At 36.7% G+C, this 23,563-nt stretch overlaps 2 protein-coding genes across 21 annotated transcripts; one reads left to right on the top strand and one right to left on the bottom strand.

Moving 5' to 3' along the window:
• The first annotated feature begins 250 nt into the window (after positions 1 to 250).
• LOC121599188 (OTU domain-containing protein 7B-like) lies at positions 251 to 9,231 on the top strand. Of its 19 annotated transcripts, none has more exons than XM_041926797.1 (7): positions 251 to 1,169; positions 1,810 to 1,919; positions 2,551 to 3,231; positions 3,603 to 4,163; positions 4,516 to 4,705; positions 4,773 to 6,850; positions 6,924 to 7,037. In XM_041926797.1, the coding sequence occupies exons 3-7, from the start codon at positions 3,105 to 3,107 to the stop codon at positions 6,938 to 6,940; spliced, it is 2,973 nt and encodes a 990-aa protein (XP_041782731.1). In that variant the 5' UTR covers positions 251 to 1,169; positions 1,810 to 1,919; positions 2,551 to 3,104; the 3' UTR covers positions 6,941 to 7,037. The 19 variants fall into 19 exon arrangements, with proteins under 19 accessions (XP_041782731.1, XP_041782724.1, XP_041782720.1 ...); XM_041926786.1 differs by having other exon boundaries at positions 254 to 735; positions 938 to 1,169; positions 4,773 to 9,231; XM_041926785.1 differs by having other exon boundaries at positions 254 to 735; positions 817 to 1,169; positions 4,773 to 9,231.
• Positions 9,232 to 15,213: 5,982 nt separating this feature from the next.
• LOC121600279 (sulfate transporter-like) lies at positions 15,214 to 20,517 on the bottom strand. 2 transcript variants are annotated; one of them, XM_041928727.1, is made up of 8 exons: positions 20,448 to 20,517; positions 17,598 to 18,115; positions 17,393 to 17,514; positions 17,157 to 17,321; positions 16,979 to 17,083; positions 16,757 to 16,898; positions 15,878 to 16,482; positions 15,214 to 15,795 (listed from the first exon to the last, which is right to left on the bottom strand). In XM_041928727.1, exons 2-8 carry the CDS (start codon positions 18,055 to 18,057, stop codon positions 15,349 to 15,351), a joined length of 2,046 nt encoding a protein of 681 aa, XP_041784661.1. In that variant the 5' UTR covers positions 18,058 to 18,115; positions 20,448 to 20,517; the 3' UTR covers positions 15,214 to 15,348. The 2 variants fall into 2 exon arrangements, with proteins under 2 accessions (XP_041784661.1, XP_041784660.1); XM_041928726.1 differs by having other exon boundaries at positions 20,416 to 20,511.
• Positions 20,518 to 23,563: the final 3,046 nt, after the last annotated feature.

Here is a 23,563-nt window from a genome sequence, read left to right as displayed (position 1 = left end):
AAGTGACTTGAAAACCCCTGTATATTATGCACACTTTGCCAAGAACTGTCAAATCAAGAAAATAGCGAATCTTCGAATCTGCGTGTAAGAGGTACTGCGTATCTCGGGGACTACCTGTAATCGGGAAAATGTCTGTACAGGTATTCCCCGATATATGTCATACTCGATATACGTGATTTCGCTACACGCTATTTTCTAAATTTGACAGTTATTTTAGTAAATTGTACTAATTTGACACGATGAATGTCAAATGCAAAAAAAATCCCTTTTGTTTAGCTATAATTTGACTGAAAAACTCCAAAATCGACTTATACTATTATTCGAAATACACTATTGCCTGCGGTCCGCCTTAATAGCGTTTATAGGAAAATACCTGTATATTCTTCGAACACCGTCATCAGTAGGGTGCTTTACTCTTGTTGCTTGATTTCATGGCCATCTGATTCACAGCACTATTGAAGCAAAGGAAGAAAAAAATAGAAACACACATGAAGTTTTTCGTGCGGAATGTCTAGTGCGAATCCAATTTAAGTAATACTACAATCGGTATCTATAATTCATCTCCATTCTATTAGACTGCTTGCTGAATGATATTGTTTTATGCTGAATTTGTGCGTGGCAATGTTAAAAGTGTACCACTGCGTTAGTGCATGTTGTTTATTTGTGTTGTGTATCAACGAGCCATCGGTTGTGAAACAAGTGAAAATTCGGAGTAGTGTACATAAATATCTCAAGGTAAACGGAATTCCGTCGTCTGTAGGCAGACAAAATGCGTAATATGTGCTAGATGATTCATGTTTTTGGGTTATATGGCAGCACCATCAATCTGTTAGCACACTAAGAAGTATGAGTTGAACCTAATCAAATGTGTGTGTGCAAAACGGAACGGAAGTGATATCGGAAATAGATAATTGCATGCATGGCCTGTTCATTCCAGAAGCGTGCATTTCTTAAGTAAATGAATAATGTGATGGCACATTCCTACCAGGGAACCGACGGATAATGTAATGTGCCAATTCTTCCCCTCCTTGAGTTAATGGGGCAGGAGAAGCGGAGTGAGTCGAGCTGATCTTAACTCGAGAGAATGTTACTACAAAACAAACAATAACAGTGTGTCGTAATTTTTGCAACCTAGGCTGGTAAATCAATATTATTATTTTCTATTAAATGTAAGTGATACGGTAGGTAAAATTCACTGGTGCATTTTACCCATTGGTGTATTATTTCCCATTGCATGAAACATTTTTGATCAAGTAGCTTTGATCAATGCTTCGAATATACACAATAATGCTGTAGTAGTAGATCATTTGGTTAATACAGATTTTGAATCCAGCGACGCGACTGACACTCTTCTCCTACAACAATGCTGTATTACCAGCCGATAGCCTTGAACTTTGTGATTGAGCTGATGGAATTCATTGCGGTGTGATGCTATTCCAATGCTTTAACAAGATTGTTGAATAGGTGTTACGTACGTGTTGCATTGTGTATGATGGTAACGTTTGACCTTATATTATATCAACAGTAAAGTTTAATTATACAGATACAGTTAGCTACTGTTGAGTTTTCTGCTTCCTTTTATACACAATAACAATATTGTTATGATTTAATTTTCGAAAGCTAATGTATCATTTTGAACCATTAAAATTCTTAGCACATTGACCTTGCAACGGTGTACACTCTAATTCTAATTAGTTGAATAACGTTCGGGCAAAGGGTCGAATTTGAATCCAAATCGCTAAGATAAAAGTCATCTCAAAATAAACGTACTTATCACAATATGTAACTAAACTTAAAATTACTTTTTAGGTGTGCCAGTTCTTACAAGCATGTCCAAGCAATTTTTACAAGGCGGACCGGTTCGATTCCCATTCAGATCTATTTGAAATGCACAAAAGCATCAAACATCCAATTGCATGGTATTTATTTAGAAGTCTACATAAGTATCGATCAGCGTGGACGGATAGGCCGGCATTAAGCCAAATCAGAAGAAAAAAAATATAAGAAAATAAGCCAAAGTCAAATTAGAAGTGGATTTAGCTAAGCGACAGTATTGTGCACATTAATGAAGAGATAATTTATTGGAATGTATCGAGATAGTTTGCAAACTTCGAATATGAATAGTAGGGACAGAAAGTAGTGCGTTTTTTAAACCTTAAACGGAAGAAGATGGATTTCTGAAAAAAAAATGTTTTTGTAAAAATATGCAAAATATAACGTATTTATGGGCTGAGAAATGAATTAAAACAATAGCGATGTTAAATATTTTTATTAATTTAACGCATTAGTGCAAGATTATAATATTTTTAGATGCTTAGGATGGTTGCTATCATGTTCGCTAATTGGCAAATTTTGCCATTTACAAAATTACTGTAAAATTTCAAGAAGCAAAATTGAATGATTATTGTTTATTAATTTATCAGTTTTATTTATATCATCTTTGATAATAATTCGTTAAGAATTGTTGTGTCTTTGATAGTTTAGCTTCAATTGGACGCTAATTCACTAAATGATTAATATACCTTGAACTCTTTCTCATTTCTTTTCAAGCTTTTTCGTGTGCTGACAGACAAAGTCACTTCACCATTTAACAACAATAGGAGGGTGTTGCTCATTCGTTCTCTTGCCTCAGAAAAAATGATTACATTGTTTTAATAAAACATAAATATTCTAAATATTGTACAGTTAACATAGTTTAGTTGCTTTTAAACATGGTTCTGGATTTCACTTGCGTGTATAAATAGAATTTATACAAATACAACATAATTAAACAACTTTCTCAACGTTTCTTCCGGCTACTGCTATTTACATCGCAGCTAGTACAACCCAAAAAATAATATACCATAATACCACTTTGTAGAGTGTATCAGTAAAATATATTACTAACGAGAAATAATCTTGCTTTGAGGCAAATATAAAACTCTTCCGCGATAATTGTTACCGGTCCATGAACCGCTTGATTGAGAATAATGCAGTCCATGTTGGAGGAGGAGGCCATCGTCAAATCGTGATGTGTGATTGCCCCACCAGCTATAGACTGAATCAGTTGATATCATTCCATACTGTATCTTATTTGCGCCAGATAAAAGGAATCAATTCGAACAATGAACATGGAAACCACTCATTTAGTCACGGAATTCATCACGCACACTGGAGCTAATACACAAGACGCCGTCAGCTGTTTAAAAACTTGGGAGTGGGATTTGAAGAAAGCGCTAATTGATTACAATGGTACTTATGATCTATGGCTAAGATATTTCTTATTCATGGTAGTGCATTTTTGTTTTCCAATAATATTTTGGTTGCTTTTTTTATTTGTTTGGTTTCAGTAAAAACATATAATTATGTGTGTTCAGTGCTTCATATCGACACTTGTATCAATCAAAGCAGTTTAAAGAAAAGGAAATTATTATATGTGCTTATGGAGTACACATGAGTTCGCTTTTATCTGTACACTTATGAATTGTGCATTTTAGAATTCCGTTTGAACTATTCATCTTTATCCATTACATTGTATATTCATGTGTTTATTGAACATAGTTGATACGTATTGCGATTATTTTGGTATTATAATAATTCTAATTCAACATATCGTCCGATAGATACTTCGACTACGGAATATTTCAACAACAAGAAAAATGAAAGCGAAGATCTAAACAATACACAATCATCTACATCCACATCAACGCAACGTTCGTATGGATCTGCGTCTCCTTCAATGCTACCATCAGCAACAACATCGATGTTTTCATCGGGTACATTTTGTAAAAACCAACGTAACAACCAGCAACAGCCGCTACAAATACACCATATTCGCGATTCACAATTTTCATACGTAACTAACGGAAGCGTGATCAGTAAAAGCGATAGATTTGGCGAAAGTAACCGAATTAGTAGTAATAGCAATATTTCAAACGTGCAAATGCAATTTCTTCCGGCAAATCTATCCATATCGTCTCTATCTACGATGAAATCACACCGTAATCCACAGCACAATCATTTTAAAAACTCTGCATCGTCTTCTATCGGGATTTCTATGTTCGGAAATGTGATTCATGAGAGTGGCAACAACATTGGAATGAACTACATCACTGATTTACAAACATCAACCGTACAGCTGAGGCCAACACTCACGAAAGCAGATTCAATAGACATTTTTGATAGTATGTTTCATATTTCGTAATAACATCGCCATCTTTTTCTCTCTAATGCTGTTTATCATCTTATGTTTCGCTAACAGTCAAATTGAAACCTTCATTGAAGCTCTTATTTTTTTGCCAAATGTAACATGCGTCTATAAATGTATTCTTTTTTTTCTTAGACAACCAACAACTGAAATGATTCATTAATGATAGCCACGAAACAAATGTAGTTTAACATTATTATGAGAAATGTTATTTGTAAATACAAATGTGTTCAAAACGTTAGAAATATGCTTTTTGTTTTTATTATGCAAAAAGGCATGGCCAGTTCAATGGATTATAATTATACTTTTTATCTGTTTCTTTAATTTAGGCAAAAAATTAGAACGAGGAATATCACGTGCTACGGAAAATGTGACATTAGTTTCACGTGCTAGACAAGAGTTTGAGATGGATTTCCATGCTCATATTCACGAGCAAAATGACAAGAATCTTAACTTCATTGATACACCAGATTATACGTTTACTCTGCCCGACCTGACAAAATATACGGATGATTTTCGGTAAGTAAATGCCACTCGTTTACATGTGTAAGTATAGCTGTAATGTTGTTGTATTTTTTCATTTTAGCAAATTTCTTGAAAAAGATTTGATTGAAAACTCTACCCTTAACTCATTGGAGGCTACGAATCGTTTGAATTGGTGGTATGAATCAGGAGCTTGTCGAAAACTTTGGCCATTAGCCACTACAGGTGATGGCAACTGTTTACTACATGCTGCATCACTCGCTATGTGGGGCTTCCACGATCGCCGTTTGACCCTGCGCCGTACATTGCATGATATTTTATCGAAGGAAGAATTTCGTGAAGCACTGTATCGACGGTGGCGATTTCAGCAAACCCGTGTCAACAAGCAGGCTGGGTTTGTGTTCTGTGAAAGCGAGTGGGCTAAAGAATGGGAAGAGATTGTTGCTATTGCTTCACCAGAACCACGACGTAACTCGAAAAGTATCGGGCCTTCCCGGCGACGATCGTTGTTGATCGAAAAAAACTTTGATGCTGTAAATGCTGGAGCGAGTGCAACATCGATTCACGATAGAGAAGACGTAAATGCTACTTACGAAAGCTTGGAAGAGATTCATGTGCTAGCACTAGCCCATATTCTTCGACGCACCATCATCGTGGTTTCCGATGTGTTTCTTAGGGATATTAATGGCGAAGCATTCTCTCCCATACCATTTGGTGGAGTTTATTTGCCGTTCGAAGTACCGTCAAACGAATGCCATCGAGCCCCATTGCTGCTGGCTTATGATATGGCACACTTTTCTGCATTAGTAGCTATGGAAGCAAGTAACGATAGTCCGCCGGCGTTAATACCCCTTGTAGATGAAACAAATCAATTACTTCCAATTCAATTTTGCATTGATCCTGGAAAAGATTTCAACTGGCGCGAGTACGACGGAAGTGATGGAAACTGGATACTAACGGATCGTGAACATATAGCGCTATTGAAAGAATATTTGGATATAGTGCATGCTACGGGCATCGAAAGTCCTGACGATGAAATTTACTACGACGATTACTCGGACGATGAGTATGAAAAGAAAATTGCAGAGGGAGAAATAGTATTCACATCCGATGAGAATTATAATCACAATGTCGGCACAACTTCTTCGACACCCGTTGTTACAACTGTGTCCTCGGCAGTTGCTTCCATGACAGCTTCCAATCAATCATTACCTGGGGGTGTGAGCGGAAAAGATGTTGGAAGCAAAAGTAAAGCGGCAAAGCAGCTACAAAGTGTAGCAAAGCAATTTGGTAGTATTGGGAAATCAATGAGTAGAAAGTTGCGTAAAAATATTGGTTCAATTACACGTATCGGGAGTAAAAATAGCCATATCGGTAGTACTACGGGCGGTGTCAGTAGTAAAAAATCTCCATTTAATGATAAAAGTAATTTTCGCAGTGAGTTTCCGCGGTTCCGAATTTTGTGTGCGCAATTAAAATCACGGCGTCACGAATATCAGGAAGAAATGATCAAAAATTACCTAGAATGCGCTCAAGAACGTTATCTAGAAGCAGAGAAAATGCGCGACAGAAAGGAAATTGAACGTCTGACGAAATATGTCGCAGAAGTTGGTCAGCTTCATCGCGAACACGAAGAATATCCTGGTGACAGTGAAAGTCCAGAAGTATCTCGAATGGTTGGGGGAGAGCCGGTCAATTGTATCAATGCTGGTTGTCTGAATTACGGTACTGCTGCGACTAGTTATATGTGCCTAGAATGTTATGAAATGCAATGCAAGAGAGAGTCGTCAAAATGTGTCGTAGATTCTACAGACTACACTCTTCGCTACGGGACGGGCAAGTCCAAATTTTACGCCGAAGCTGACATGGATGCACACGATCGCATACAGAAATTACCTTCGGCAAGGCGTTTAAACGATCTTGATCAAACACTGTATTTATCACGATCTACCTTCTACAATGATACCAAACCCGAAGAAATGCATTCTTCATCAAACTCGGTCTACAAGAATGCTGTTACAATTGCTGGTGTGGATCAGTCATCCAATCCTAGTGGGCTTAATAGACAACACTCATACCAGCAACAACTTTATCATAATCATCACCGGTCGCAACATCAGCATCTTTATCATAGAGACGAAGAAATAAGTAAACCACCTCATCAGCAGCATGCGAGTACAGGTATGTGTACTGAATATGCAACCAGTGCCAAACCACCCATCGGGCCATCCTCATCCGGTTCTACGACTTCCAGTTCTAGTGGCATTGTAGCATCTATTTATTCTCCCGGAGGAAGCGTCGTCAGCGCTACTAACAGCACTAACATGCCGTACACTCGTACTGGTGCAATGTGTGTGGTAAATCTTCCACCAGTATCTAATGGGATAGAAAACACAGTTACAGGAACAGGCCAGTTTGCATGTAATCATAACGGATTAGTTGCTTCACATGGCTCATTGGGAAATACAAATGAAACCACAAGATCGTTACACCCCTTTTCATCATCGTCATCTTCTTCCTCTATCGGTGTAGTTGGTGGAAGTAGTGTACTGCAAACATCACATCCAACAGTAAACAGCAGCCATTATGGCAAAAATCAACTATGTCGTACAGAGGGTTGCAAATTTTACGGTAGTATTAACACCAACTTTTATTGTTCTAAATGCTGTCAGGAGTTCAACATTTAGAATTAAATTTTTGTCTCAATCCTAATAGTTACTTGTACACTCAGAAATGGATTGTTTGGCATGACGCACCCTGAAAGGCAAAGGATTGATTTAATTAAGTACTACTATTTAGCTGTTTAACTGTTTTAGCTTGTTTTTGGTTTTATTTTTGTTAGTTTGTTAACGTAATGATTTTTTTTTTTCAAACAACATACGGTATGATCAGAAAAGTAAAAAAAAAAACTGCATGCTTCAATGCTGGAGAACTGTAACTGAATCGAAACCAAACAAAAACATAAGAAATACGAAGGATACAGGAACACAAAGATTATATTGGCTGTTGATGTAGTATAGCGTAGTAGTGAAGTCAGTAAAATTGTGATATAATATAGGTCATATCCAACCTGATCATACCTTTTGAGAATATTGGTATATTGATGTAAATGTTAAACATACTTACATTCTGGATATTGGATTAAAAATTTACTCCGATTACTTCCGCTCTACAGATACATATGCTTATATACATGCTTGAAAAATGTGACAAGTTTGTTGCTCGATTGGAAGAAACGTTATGGTTAGAAAACGTGAAATTCTACTCAGTTTACAACATTTAAGTTTATTTTTTACATATCCAAACAGCAGTTTATTTATGATCGCACTTTTAAGTGTGAACAGCAATTGTGAGAAATCATAAAAAATCATTAATGTACAACTTGCTAAATTGCACACTGTATGATGGTGTTCTAATTTTTCTGGATAATCACCTACTGAACTGGTCTGCATGGGCTTCCTAGACTTGTTAGTACCACACAACCGGTTAATCAGTTCTTGCTATCGGGTTTAATTCATGAAACGGTTATTATGATTTTAGCGTTTATTTTAGATGCTGTGTGTTTGTTTGTTAAAACTTTGAGTGAATCAGATTAATGTGTGCGTTGTATTCTAGAATGTTTATTGATGTATTGCAACAAATAAAAAATATTGATTTTCAATTGCTGTGTTGCACTGATGCTTTGTTCTATAAACAATACGGTAATCTTTACTGTAAGCTAGAAATTTTCTCTTAGAATATGTTTTGAAACATATAAAGACCTGGTCAGTGTTACCTAAATCTAACAGTAAGGTTTCAGCCTATTCACTATTCAATCGCATTTGGTTTGTAGTAAAATCTATTTTGAAATGGTAGAACAATATAAAATAGCCATTGAACAAGGGAAGAATCCGTATCGTTTCTAACGAATCGAAAATATTGCATATTTGTATTACTACTATGCTTTTACTTCTGCTAATTTTTAACAGATGAGTACTATGACAGATGAGCTACATGAAAGATTTACCAACAGCTGCGATTCAGATTTTTTGGTAACAACAATAATTTAAATTAACCTTTTTTACATTTATTGGTTTTATTTAACTACACCTACGTCACTTATATGGATTACTTTTATTATTCAACTAATCATTTTTCTTGCTTTTTGAATTGTTATTGAAGCTATGCAATAAAAGTGAAACTTATTTTCTAAATCGAAATGTGTTACCATGTGTGAACCTATAGAACAGAATGTTAAACTAGCGCAACCCTAATTAGGTAGTCAGACAAGAGAGTAATAAATTATACACAAAGGAACAGCTCAGAAAGCTCGATATATTTATTCTACATAATACCGAGGCATTACCGAAGTGAAGGTAATGCTAGTATTGTATGAAGGAGCAGAAAGTGAACCATAACGAAATAACTTAGCGCATGTGCTAATGATATTTATCTTTTATGCATAACCAATGTTTGTGAATGATTTAAAGAGTGAATTGGGAGCAAGTGTAAAGAAATGTGAAAACGATCGAAAACGTATGTGCAGCGCAAAGAACTCAAGAAATAAATTGTTGATGATGTGAGACATCGCTTGAATTAGGTTGCTTTCATCCGAAATTAGTTATTAAATAATGATTTACCATTACTTCTTTATCATAATATTTTGTGTGTGTCATAGATACGTTATAGATAGATATATCTTTTTATTATTTATTAACTTATTTATTATACGAAAGGAGATTTAAGCAATATTAAATATTCTATGATCATCGCGGTACTTAACGGTTTTCTTTAAATTTGTAAAGATTTGTTATATGTTTCATTTTTTCACATTGGCTGGTATTATTGAATCCGTTCGTAGGGGGAATGTACGGCGCTCACATGAAATTCTAGGGATGGCAACACATTTCTTGAGCCCGGTCCTACAACGCCGCGGTGAATAACTATAGCATCCATCTAGTACGTTAGGAAAATGAGTGTCGGGACGTACGCCGCCGCTACGAACGGATTCAATAATACCAGCCATTATTTACATAAAACTGTTGCCCATCAACCTATATACGACGTTTTACATTCTGAATATTCAAAAGATTTTGTTATTTTGATTTTGTACAATCAAATTGTTTTTTTTCGGTGGTGTTTTTCTGTACGATGGAACCCCTTACAACGAGTGTAATCCGTTCCAGTTACTCACTCGTTTTGCAAGAGACTCTTTCCAATATAATATACAGGCGTCCCCCGAGTTACGACCCCCTCGAGTTACGACGATTCGCAGATACGACGATTTTGATTTTGACAGTTAAAAGTTGTCATTGACAAGAAATTTATGTATTTTTTTGAATATCTGGGCTGATAAACGTTATACACACATTTCCAAAGATTCCAAAACTACCCGATATTGCATATCTTTATTGTGTACGGTTTTTAAAATATAGTTATTACATTATCGAACATTATTTTAAATAAAATACACGATATCATAAATTCCAACTCTTCAACTTCGGTTATAAACTTTGGATTCAGAGATATTCGACATACGACTTTTTCGACTTACCCGGCGCTCTAGCACCAATCGAACACGACATCGAACATGAAAAATGTATGGGATTTGACATGTTTGTCTTGTTTGTTTGTTTGTGTCTGACAGTGCACCTCCATATGATTATATGGGCTTGTTCGAGTCGGATGTCGTGTTCGATTGGTGCCAGAGCGCAGCCTTACGCCTTGCTTTGGGACATTTTTTCGGTCCCAAATACAGTCGTATCTCGGGGGACACCTGTATATGATAAGTGAAATACAGTGGATCGCCATGTATCCGGGCTCATCAGTACTCGAGTTCGCCCGGATTCTTGAATAACGCGGATAATGAGTCAAAGTATTAATTTTATCACAAATTCCTTAACTTTTTAAACTGTATGTGTTAGGATAAAGAAAAAATGAAAAGTGTCTTTATATTACTAATATATTGGAAGATATTAATTATTCATTACAATATTGTAGTTCTGTCATTATTCATTAATTTTCTTGATCAATGATTGAGTCAACCGCTACTGCTTACATTGCTTCAAAAAAAAAATGCTAAACGATCTTTATCGATTTGTTTCTAGGAAGAGTTTATTTGCTCATGATGTTCGACATTTCCTACTAGATTTTATCGATTTTTTCGGTCATAATGAAAAACATGATGTAAATATTCTTCAGTACGAACAAAAATTTCAAATCAACTGGCAATAATTCTGGCCGGTCTGGTGGTCAGTCGTCAACTCGTACGACGTAACAACACGCCCGTCATGGGTTCAAGTCCCGAATAGACCGTGCCCCATACATAGGACTGACTATTCTGCTATGGTAACAAGTCACTGAAGTGGTAAGTCACTGAAAGCCAAGTTCACTTCACTAGTGGGTACAGGCAGGCCTTGACCGACAGCGGTTGTTGTGCCAAAGAAGAAGAAGAAGAAGAAATCTACTGCACTCGTCAATATATATGCCACACACTTGCACATCATAAAGTTTACGATTCTTATCTTCCTAGCTATAGTTTTATATTAAACGAAGCTCGCATTTGCCTAAACCTGCGGTCGGCAAAGTCCAGCCACCGCCAGCCGTAACATTCAATTCGGCCTGCAAAAGCGGAATATGCCTGATTTGGAAAATGGTAAAAAAAAATATTCACATTCGCTAGCTACTAAACATCTTAACAGACTAAATAGTTGGGGAATTTAATATCCTTTCTTTTGGTGTACAATAAGCCATATTCTGATAAATATACAATGGAATATAGAAAAAAATAAATAAAAATATAAAAAAATCATGTTCACTTTCACGCAAGGTCTAAAGCAGGAATGTCAAACTGGCGGCCCGCGGGCCGCATGCGGCCTTCGTCAATGCTGAATGCGGCCCGCGAGAATATTTTGAGAATTGCTAAAAGCACTGCAAACCAAAAATCCGTTACTACTATTTGTAGAAGTGTATAAAATTTTCCAGACAAGAACAATCATTTTGTTGGTATATTTTTCGAATCTAACATGAATGTACCCATAACACCTCATAATCTTATTCTACACAATCGTACAGAACAATCGAGACCCTTAAGAAACATTGAATTGAATACAAACTCAGTCGTATTATGTTTCGATTAAATTCTGAATATTAGCATAATTTTGTGCACACTCGATTGCACATTCTATATATAAAAATAGATTTGCGTCAACCTTCTACAAACGAAAAAGGAATGAAAATAACTTGATACACACACTTGGAAACCTCGCAACAACTAGTGATGGATTGTCAGAATCGCATCCACGGCTCAAAACCATTTTCGATCTTAGCTATAGCGACTCCGAATCCGATCAAATCAAACCAACAGTTCCGTTCGGTGCCGTCCGAAGCCTAAAGAGCCGTTTAAAGCCATTCGGAACCGTTGGAGTCATCGGTTGTCGCACGGAGCGGCTAATCTGCAGTGAGAAATCGATCCAGTCCATACCTCAATTCGCGAATCATCTCTCTTCAAGTGTCAAAACAAGATTTGCCGATCTTTATGGGATCACACACCACGAATCTTCGTCAGATAAAATTTTCGTAATTTAACAAAATTATTCGTAAAATATAGGTTCTTGTAATAAGAAATGAATATACCACCATTTACCCTTTGGAACTTGGAAATTAGCGAAAAATAATATTTTTTGTAACACGTTTTATTACAAATTTCCTTTTGATCTGTCAAAAATTTGCATGTAAATATTTTTGTTATTCATCCAGCGGTGGATAGTTCGGATGGCTTGAAAAAGATTCGCAACAGGCTAGTAGACTTCTCCTACCTCAGTGAAACAGTGGGGTTGAGCGATATTTTCTAACAGAACTGCCGTGTTACAACGCAACAAATGAAAAATGTCCTATTTTAATAATAAGGATAAAAACAATGCACGTGACTTTAAAAGTACATTAAAATATTTTTTTTAAATAAAAAAGTGCATAATGAAAAAAAAACATAGCAAATTTGTAAATAAGAAACTATTCCAGATTTGAAGCGAGGAGTACAAAAAGTCAATTTGTTTAAACAGTATTTTATACAAATATTGGAGTATATTTTTTATTCTCAACTTTGCGGCCCACGAATCACTAAAATCTGTACTTGCGGCCCTCTGATGAAATGAGTTTGACACAGCTGGTCTAAAGCATTAACGTGTGAAAGTTAGCAATTAGTTTTAATATTAAGATTTACCATTCTAAGCTGTACGAGTTGACGATTGTACCAAGTCGCTAACGGTCGCTTATTTCCCATTAATTAATTAATTAATTAATTAATTAATTAATTAATTTATTTTTTATTTTATTTGTTTATTTATTGATTAACTAATTTAATTGTTTATTTATTTATTCATTCATTTATTGATTGATTAATTAATTTATTTATTGATTTATTTATTTATTGATTTATTTATTTATTGATTTAATTATTTATTTATTGATTTGTTTGTGTATTTTTTTTATTTATTTACGTATTTATGTATTTATTTATTCATTTATTTATTTATTTATTTATTCATTATTAAGGTATCGAGCCACTGTGGCCTAAATACACAATTACAAATAATGTCTTATAAACTATGGACTCCTAAAATTAGACGTAATGCAATCTCGTATGACACTTGTACATTTTGGTACCCTAAAGGACAAGTCATTTTTTATAGAGACTTTGAGCCAATTGGCCTCATTCGCCTCTTTAAAATTCTTATACATCAATAATAACGAATCCCTAGCACAGAAAAGACGATAAAGAAAATCAGTCATTGGAAATTGTCGAGTTCTTAAAGGCCTAATAGGGACATACAAAATTACATTACTTAGCAATAGGGATGCATCAATTCTTCCAGTACTTCTCCAGCGAGTAAACAAAAATAACTGAGCACTCACTGAAGTTGAGTGACAAACAGTTTAAGGAGCACCAAAGATAAAAAATATAAAGAAAGCCTTGTAATCGGAGACAGTCATTAGAACTACGCACAGGAAAGTACATCTTAAGGTCATCTGCATATAGTAGAACCGGGCAATCAAGTATAGCGTAAGCAATGTCATTGATAAAAATATTAAATAAAAGAGGTCCTAAAATGAAACGAGCACTATTCCCGGAATGTTATCGGGTCCAGAGGCTGAGAAGGGTTTCAGTTTTGACGACATTAAACGTACACCATCGATTGTAAAAGAAGGAAATGAAATGTCAACGGAGTCCTGAGACACGAAACGTAACCTTCAGGCTTACGTAAGGTAGAGGAAGCACCTTCAAGTTTTGTTCGGGAAAATTCGTGCAGCTACGCGCAAACAGCTCGGCAAAACCATTACATATTTCCCTCGTGTCATTAAATAATCCTATGGTGCATAAAGTTCCAAAATGATTTGAAGTAGGCAACCGCCTAAAAACAAGCGATTGCCAAAATGCAATAGGCAGTGCAACGCGATAGCTAGTTCTACAGCTGGAATCTCCATAAAACCAAGATCTGTTGAAACTATCTGAAATCTAGTTTTTATTAGTTCAATCGAGCTACGTCTATGGAATAAAACCAATGCGTTGAGCAGATCTGGAGATTTAAATAAAGGTGTTTCTGTTTATTTACAATCTAATTCAAATTATGATTGTTGTAATCCACTCTTAAGGTTGAATATTTCCTGCTGATGATGCTGATACGATACATACTTTAAATTTTGATATTTTCATAGGTTTGATAATAAAACATCACTTAGTTCTTCTTCTTGTGGCCCAACAACCATTGTCGGTCAAGGCTTGTCTGTACCACTTGTGGGGTTGGCTTTCAGTGACTAATTGATTTCCCCCGTAGCAGGATAGTCAGTCCTACGTATGGCGGCACCGTCCATTTGGGGCTTGAACCCATGTCGGGCATGTTGTTAAAGTCGTATGAGTTGAAGACTGTACCACGAGACCAGCTTCACTTAGTTTACATCGGAAAAAACTAAAACATCGGAGAGCTTACTTATGTAAGCTAGCACTCATGATAGAACCCAATGTTTAATTTGTTAGTCGGTTTCTTATTGCAGTTTTTTGAGTACGATGACCCCATTTCTATGATGCTTTCAATCATTGATCCATATGACTCCGGCTTTTTGTGGTATTGATCCTTTGTTTAATTCGCATAGGATTTTTTCCTCGTCTGGAGTTTGTGATATCGTTGAGCTGAACTGACAAAATCCGACCACTGATGTACAATTTTTATTGTAATTTGGACAACTAAAAATCAACACGTTAAAATTTGCGCTACTGGTTCATTTGGAAACATTCACGTCCAACATATTTGAACAGATGGAGGATCGGCCTTCGGGCACGATCACAGTCACGCAATCGACAACTGAGATTGCAAATGTTGAGTCCGTAACACCGAAGTAAATGAGTAAATCATCACAATGTGTATACTAACGTATAATATTTATATAAAAAAAATATTTCTATAAAATTCCTTATGCTTCAGTGTGACATTGTAATGCATGCAAACATGCTTCAATCAACTCTTTTAAATCGACTAATTTGTATTGGCATTTATTCCATTAATTTTTTTATTGATTATTTACTGAATTTGGTTAATAAAAATTTTATTACGCTCCCATGCTCAACCACATTGCGCTTGCAAGACAACAACTTTTGCAACTATTAAAATGTATAATCAAAAACTATGTAATTAGTAATACAACTTTTACAGACGTACTTCTTGTATCGTTTGCGATACTCCTGCCCGTAATCTGAGTTGTTTCTGGGCAAAATGTACCGCATCGTGAACAGTGGGATAAGTGCGAACGTAGTTTTCCTCTCCACCAATAAAATTGCATTTCTTCATCTTCTCAAACACCAGCGGTGAACAGCCTGCAAGGAGCGTTTGTACGTCGATTACCTCCAGATCTTTGATAAATGTTTTGAAGGTGGAGATGGCCGACGGATCTATATAGCTAAGTGCAGTAAAGTCCAATATAAGGTACTTGATGGCATCGTCCGCTTCTATAAAGTTAGGGGATTTGCGACGCTTAGTCTCCTCCGTCAAATTGATATTTAGAAATTGGCAGATGTTGCTTTTGAACACGGCACGTGAAGCAAAGTGCAGCCCTCCGCTGTAGTGTACGATCTTAATACCACGATGTTCGATCAGCTGGAAAAATAATTGAAAACAAAAAAACTCTGATCAATAAAGCTCCTTCTTGAAACGCGAGACCAATTAAGCTTCAACTCACCCCTTCGTAGCGAGTTATATCCAAATATACATCTGAGTTGGGAACATTTCCCATCTGGCAAATGTACGGCCTGAGTGCACGGAAAAAGATGCTTGAAACGCTTAGAGCAAATCCGACCAGTAGTCCAACATCAATTGATATGAATACCACCGATATAAACGTGAGCACCCAAGTAACACCATCGAAAAAACCTTGACGCCAGAACTTTGGCAGATCTTTAGCTTGCATCAGTAAACCTTGCACAGAAACTGCGATAATACTGGCGAGAATGCAGCGAGGCAACGGCTGGAAAAATGATGCCACAAACAAAAGCACCACCGCAAGTAAGCTGCATGAGATGAGACCAGTTATTTGCGTTTTTCCGCCCGCCAGATATTGGATAGCTGCACGTGAAAGAGACGCTGCAAACGGATAACACGAAAAAAACGATCCAAATACGTTGCCCGCTCCGAGTGCTAGAAGTTCCTGGTTGAAGCCAATTTCGTAATTTTCCTTCTTAGCAAATATTATTCCCAAAGAAACCGATACAGTATAGCCGACTACAGCCACGGTGATGCTTTCTGTGAGGATTTCTGGTAATATCTCGAAGTTCGGAAGCTTGGGCGCTGGAAGTGATGAGTAACAGAGTTAACAGGTTATTGAAATTTTCAAAATAATTTAGAGGAACTTATAAATTTCTTGAATATTATATCATTTGAGAAAGACCTAACAATAAATAATAAATTAATACAATTCTGTTGGGCATAAAATTCACGTTGGCCTCAATGAACGAGACTATAGAAACGAATATTTAATCTTTTCTGGGGCATTCCAGTCTGAAGAGAAATCTGTCCCCGTAGGAGTTATTCAGCCTAGCTGGGCAGAAATCATTTCACTCACCTGGCAATCCTTGAGGAATTGTTCCAACTACCTTTATTCCATAATTTTCTTTTAGGTTGTATTGTATCGATAACAAAGTACCACCAATAACAAGAATAAGCTGAATTGGAATGGGAATGATACAAAGTTTGGCAAGGCGGGGCTGGAACATGGAAACATTATTCAGTTAAAAAAGCTCATCAATTAATTGTGTGTAGCACGTGTAGTTAAAAAAAAACAAACCTTTATTATTTCATTGTTGATCAAAAGTATGATTATAGCAACTGCAGCTATCGCCAAATTTATAAGATTAGTTTCAGGTACTTTTTTTCCGAGTTCATAATAAGTCTAGAAAGGGACCGAAAGGATCACAATGATTTATTAGCATATTCAAAACTTTTTAAGGTATAGGAGAACTTACATAAACGATTTCAAACTTACTACCCAGCGGAGGCAAAGTTACGCCTAGTATGTCCTTCATTTGAGATGTAAAGACATAAACTGCTGCCCCAGTGGTAAATCCGGAAACCAAAGCTTCAGAGAGTAAAAATGAAGCAGCACCCATTCTAAGCAGACACATTACGAGCTGAAAGTAAGTGTAAAACGTTAGTTTGACATTGTTTTCACGTTTTAACTAAATTAACACACTAGCACTACCTGTATTATGCCAACAAGAAAACATAACGCAGTTCCGACCTCCAAATTGGTGAAGTTCGAACCCTCCTCAGAGTGATTGTATACAACTTTTCCAGTCATAATCGAAACTACCGCCAACGTACCTGTTTAGTGTAGGGTAAAATATATGTATATGTTTGAATTTATCCATTATTTTGTAAATAGTATTGTATTCCTGTACGCTCACCCATGGAATTATGTCTTGAGGTACCCAATAGGAAATAAATAAACACTGGAAAGAATGCCGTGTAGATTCCGGTGATTGGTGGCATGTTAGCTATAAGTGCATAGCCCATTCCCTGCGGTATGTGCATTACACCAACCGTTAAGCCACTGATAAGATCTCCAATGAAATCACTAGGAAATGAGTACTCCGGCAGCCATTGGAAGATCGGGAAAAGTCCAGTAAGGCATGTTTTGGTGTCCATCTCTCTCATGCTTTCCAGCGCTTCTTGGTAGAAGTTAGACTTTGGTTTGAAGTAGTTAAAGGCATTGTTCAGATCCTCTTGCTGGTAGTGTGGTCGGGCGACGATAACCTGTGATATTTTTGATCGCGATCGTCGACCCCCCGTGGGTTCCGGAGTGTCGTTGGGATCGCGACTGTAAGCCGGATTCATCATTCCATTCGAGTTTCGTGAATGTCGCATCTTCCGCCAATTCTTAATAGATCATTAATAGAAGGCGTTTCTGACCTATCCGTAACGGCTGCAGTGGGATAGAATTATAAAATATATCAAAAAATTATGATCACTAAGTGTGCTATAACGTTAATAATGGATCACCCATAGCGTTGATTACAATGCGTTGGGCCATGAAAAAATCTCTTTTAGGAAACGTTTAACATGTTGGTGACAAATACTGAGGCAGATCGATTGATTAAACATAGCAACACTGAAGTCGCCAGTTGTTATTTATTGTTGTTTATAGAACACATTTTGTGTATATGCTTGATAATGTGTTCATTTCAAAGGTTAAATGACAAAGCAAATTAGTAACAACCCAGTACGCTTTGCTACTCGATTGTTACACCATGTTTGATGTCTGTATTACAATTTTGTTTTGAACTTCTTGCATATTGATTGACAAACAAATGTGTGATAAAAGCAATCTAAACAAGTGGCAAAGCTTTACTACCCAGCATTAAGCTGTATGAAGTGTGCGTTGAAATCTTGGTTCAAAATTAACATTAATGTGATACAGACCCATTGATATGTATTGGCTGAATATCAGATTATTTGGCGCTTTTGGCATATCGTATCGGATGAAACGGCATTACAAATGCTTTTTTAAGTGTGTTCGTGGGTGCCGCGTGATATTTTTCATATTTTGTAATAAAACTGTATTTTGCTTAAAACCCCTTGGATAAGAATTGCATAGCATTGGCGTAACATGTTACAGTGTGAAGTAATGAGTAGTGCAATGGGGATCCTTTTTAGCAAAATCATATAGACGAAAAGTTCAATTCTTAAGGCCGGGGGACATTGTCCGTACTCGCTAGTGTAATTTCGATTTTCACTAGCGTAATTTCGATAAACGTCCACTCGGCGTTCACAAAAATCATTCTACAGAGTACGATCAATGCAGCCCAGCCTTTAGATCCGTTTCGATGTGAATTTGTTTGTAAAGTGCTGAAAAAATGTTTTTTACGTTTTGATTTTTTTTTCTTCAAAAAAATCCTTTCAGTTTTTAAGAGCATATTATTTTAATTGTAAAAAACAGGTTAGTTATTATCAAAAACCAGGTAAGTTATTCTATGAAAAATTCCAGAGAATGATCGCTGTGGTTTACACACATATTCCAAATTTCAAATCAATCGGATTCCTAGAATCAGAGTATTAAGGGGGTAGTCGGTTGCCTGGAATAGGATTAAAGAGAAAATTCAGATTTTTTCGTATAAATTGAATTCAACAATTTTTATCCGACAAGTAACAATTCAGACCGCACATCATTTTAAATTATCTTATTCAACGTCCCACTAACAATTTAACTATCGATTATGAATCTGATGTGATCTGATATCTGATTCAGTGCGATCTTCGCAATGACCTACAAGATCTTGCCGGCCTACACAAGCTTTCAAGACTTATTTTTTTCTTATAAATGGAACGGTCCATACGATGTTTGAACCATGTTATTAAGTCGTATGAGGGACGACTGTGCCACGGGACTACCACATTGCAAAAATGTCTCAGAAAACAGTGCTTGTCTTGAGCCATAGGTTCCAGACTCTAATGAATCGAGTATATCATTAGCAATCATACTCGCATGATATAAATATGTGCTTTAGACAAGTCAAGACCAACAATGTTTGTGTCACCAAGTTAGTTGAAGAAGAACTTATTGCAGCTATAATCAATACATTGTCTAATTCACTATTGACATAAACATAAACTAATCTGACTATGGGGCCCTTCACGATTCTAGTCAGCTTTTTTATATAGAGTTTGACAGTTTGACAGGGTGAAAACTTTTGCTCAAGCAGGCTTTCTGGATGCTTGATGAATACACAAAACACTCTTAAAATCTTCATTCAGAAACAGAAGCGAAATAAATCAGCCTTCTAAATAGACACTCCTTGGGATGAGCCCACCTGTATATTATACCTACTTAGATACCTGCTTGAAAACTGCTTTATAATACAAATAGCTGACAGGCTGAAATTTCAGCGTACGAACTTACAACGAAAAGGGCCCCTATGTTAGACCACTAAAATAAGCATGCAGCCGGAGTAATACGGACCCTCAGGCGTAATGTGCAGCGCAATCTTGAAGTACAGGACTAAGTTTCATGAGTACACTTATTTTTGATATTATGGTAATGTAACCATAGTTTAGCTATAGACGAATTAAGTCGAGACGTCAAAGTCTTTCTAATAACAGCAAGTAACCAAAGTTCTATCGTCACTACACATTCAGGGTAAAATTCTATAAATGTCTTAATATCCTGTTTATATAATATCAACATTAATTTATTTATTTGCCACTTGTCATTTTTTCAGTAAATACCTATGTAAAGGAGCAAAACCAGCCCCAATCACCTGGTTTTGATTTTCACTATACACCAAATGAAAAATATAATGCAGCAGTCTGATCTGGCCGAGGTTACACTAAAGACTAAATTGTACATTTATCAACAGCCATAGCGACGGTTTCCATCTGCTTGAGCGCCGCACTTGAATTTCGTTTCGCACTTCTAATAATCGTATCACAAAGACGATAATGGTTAGCGATGATCAATTAGCAAGTCCACACGATTATCATACGAAATTCCCATGTAATAGAGTGATCTGTGGAAGAATGCTCTAGATTTGATGGATCTTTCATGTCCAAGTAAGGTTACTATTGAAAGTAAACATCGTTCGCGTGTTTGTTTGGGTGTGGATACATAAAAGTGTGAAATTGGGTAACCTTCGCCACCAAATTCACAAGCTAGCATGCTTTCAAGGGGAATTAAAAAAGCCACTGAAGAATAACAAGTGCAAGTGAAAATTCAATAAATTAGTTTTAATTGCGTTTCATTGTGCCATAAATTAATGAAGATCTTTATGGAATATATGTATATCTATATACATTTAAACAAATTAAGACTTTTAAATGCTTGATGAATTTTATCGGCCACAAAGGGATATAAAAAAAAGATGTCAAATTAAGTTGTTTATATTAACCAGGGCCGTAAAAATGCTAACTGATGACAAAAATGAGGTTTCAAGCCGTTGTTAGCTTTTAGAAAGATTATTTTAAAATTTCCTCAAAACGAAAAACATTGTTGACAGATTAAAGTTGCGTCAAAAGTATGAAATATACGTTTTGTGCGTGGTGTGAAATCGAATACTCGATGAGACATATTACATGTAAATGTGGTATTCTGAACAACTTAAAGCAACTGTGTACATGTTAAGTCGCATTTTTGATAAACTCTTACTTTCGTAAAATAAAATAAATCAAAAACTTTGTAAAAAAGCTCTATATTCCACTGAACTACTAAAATAACTGTTGTGAGCTAACCTGGACCAGTTGAATTGCTACTGGTAACTCACCGTTGGCGTGTGAGCGATCATCGGTTGATGTGTGCGTGCAATCCTTCCGGGTCATCGTTTGCGCGGTCAACGGGGTCGATCGGCGAACACGCCGGCACTTGGTAACTGGCAAATCAAGGAAAGCGCACGAAAAGGGAACGACGGGAACAGTCCGCGTTCTACGTTAGAATAGCGACTTTCATGTTAATGTTTCGTTTCGTTAAAAGTTCAATGTTTCGTTTTATGTTAAAAACATTGGTAGCCATTGGTAGTCCCCGAGATACACGGTACCTCTTACACGCGGATTCGGAGATACGCGGTTTTCTAAATTTGGGGGCATTCAGTTGGAGGCTGAAATCATGTAAACACTCCATACAAAACCACACAAAAAACTAGCCTGCAATTTTCAGTCTAGATTATTCTAGCCACAAAGCCAGAATTAGATTCGAGTACCTGCTTGAGTACCACGGTGTTGTTTACATTTATCCCAAGGTGCATTAAAGAGATCACGTGGTGGTATCTAGAATCAAAGTGTATGTAGTCCAGGTGGTCTCTTAGGCCGCGGGGCCATGGGGATTCTCAACACTCATTTTCTCAAGCACTCATGAGTGCTTTTGAGAAATCCTCGTTCTCAGCGTTTGTCGAATCGGAACAAAATCGGTTTTGAGAATCTTTGAGAAAGTTGACGATGCAGCGATCGGCTACCTGAAATACAATTGTGCTATTTCTTTTTCGATAATCACTTTGGAAAATGTATTCAATATTTATAATTGAAAAAGTTTAAAAAAAACATGCGATCAAAAACATATTTTCTATTTAAAGCTCCAAATAAAACTTGAGTGGCTTTATCAGTTTCTCAGAGTGAGAAAACATGACGACGGCCACGAGCTCGCGTCTGAGAACAAGTTTTGAGTGCTTGAGAAACTTAAATGAGTGCTTGAGAATGTTTTCTCAGTTTGATAAAGCCTCGTGGCCCCGCGGCCTTAGCATTTTTTATAACCAATTTTGAGTAGCATTTGTTATAACCAAAGTGGGTATAGGGACTAGGTGGGCTTATAGGTTTGGCGGGAAGGCCATATTGGACGAACGAATAACAGGAGGGGATTCGATTGTGATACGTAGTTTTTCACCCACTCTACGACACATCAACCAAAACAGCCATTGGAATTCACACGCATACATCAACAAAAGATCGAATCCCCTCCTGTCATTTCGTTTTCATTTTTCTACAACACAAAATTGCTGTCAAATTGTTCGGGATAAGCCCATCTGTATAATAAACCCACTTTGAATTTTGAACATCACTTTTTGACAGAACGAGTGAAAACTTTTGCTCCAACGAGCTTTCTGGAGGCTTGACGAATACTCAAAACACTCTTAAAATCTTCATTCAGAAGCAGAAGCGATAAAAATCAGCCTTCTAAATTCATACACCTTGGGATAAGCCCACCTGTATATTATACTCACTTAGATAGCTGCTCGAAAACTGCTATACAATGCAAACAGTTGGCAGGCTGAAATTTCAGCGTACGAACTTCAAACGGAAAGGGCCCCTTTGACAGTTTTTTGAATAAACTAAACTAAACTAAATTAATTTAGTGAAATTTTTGCTGGAAATCAAGAGATTCGATTTACGCGGAAATTCGAGATACGCGGTATTTTGCAACCGTTTTCGGTCCCCAATAACTGTGTAACTCGGCGAAAACATTCATTTTTTCTTCATGCATGTTGGTTCAAAATCTACTGTTTACGTTCTAGATGCAGGCGGAACGGAAAGTTGATGAAAATAAGCGCCGTGCTGAACGTGTTAATCTTATCGGAATCCTAAGCCAGATGCGTCAAACTCATTTGTTCTGCGGGGCACTTGTTAACCCGAAAAGCCTGTTGCGGGCAGCAATAATTAACTCAAATATCGATGTTAAAGGCAAATATGGAGTGGATTAAACATTGCTCCATAGCGTTGCGGGCCGCATACTGAGACCTTAGGGGCCGCCAGTTTGACATACCTGTCCTAAACCACTCCCCAAGTGACATTTGCTCGACATTGTTTTTCGATACCTGCTCGATTAGTACTCGAAACGCCTGAAATTGTGGATTTGTGTGTGAAAAATTGTTTTGAAAGCGCTAAAATTTGGTGA

Source organism: Anopheles merus, chromosome 3L, assembly GCF_017562075.2.
Source record: "Anopheles merus strain MAF chromosome 3L, AmerM5.1, whole genome shotgun sequence".
In the NCBI taxonomy this organism is placed as follows: Eukaryota; Metazoa; Arthropoda; class Insecta; order Diptera; family Culicidae; genus Anopheles; species Anopheles merus.
Note: the sequence above shows the minus strand (reverse complement) of the source record. Positions and strands in the feature narration are given on the sequence as shown.

Coding starts and splice junctions, on each gene's coding strand:
- LOC121599188 (XM_041926790.1), top strand. CDS start 3,105: ATGAACATGGAAACCACTCATTTAGTCACGGAATTCATCACGCACACT. Junction 4,164..4,515: donor TTCAATAGACATTTTTGATA/GTATGTTTCATA, acceptor TCTTTAATTTAG/GCAAAAAATTAGAACGAGGA. Junction 4,706..4,772: donor AAATATACGGATGATTTTCG/GTAAGTAAATGC, acceptor TTTTCATTTTAG/CAAATTTCTTGAAAAAGATT.
- LOC121600279 (XM_041928727.1), bottom strand. CDS start 18,057: ATGCGACATTCACGAAACTCGAATGGAATGATGAATCCGGCTTACAGT. Junction 17,515..17,597: donor CTCAAGACATAATTCCATGG/GTGAGCGTACAG, acceptor TACACTAAACAG/GTACGTTGGCGGTAGTTTCG. Junction 17,084..17,156: donor GTAAGTTTGAAATCGTTTAT/GTAAGTTCTCCT, acceptor GTCCCTTTCTAG/ACTTATTATGAACTCGGAAA.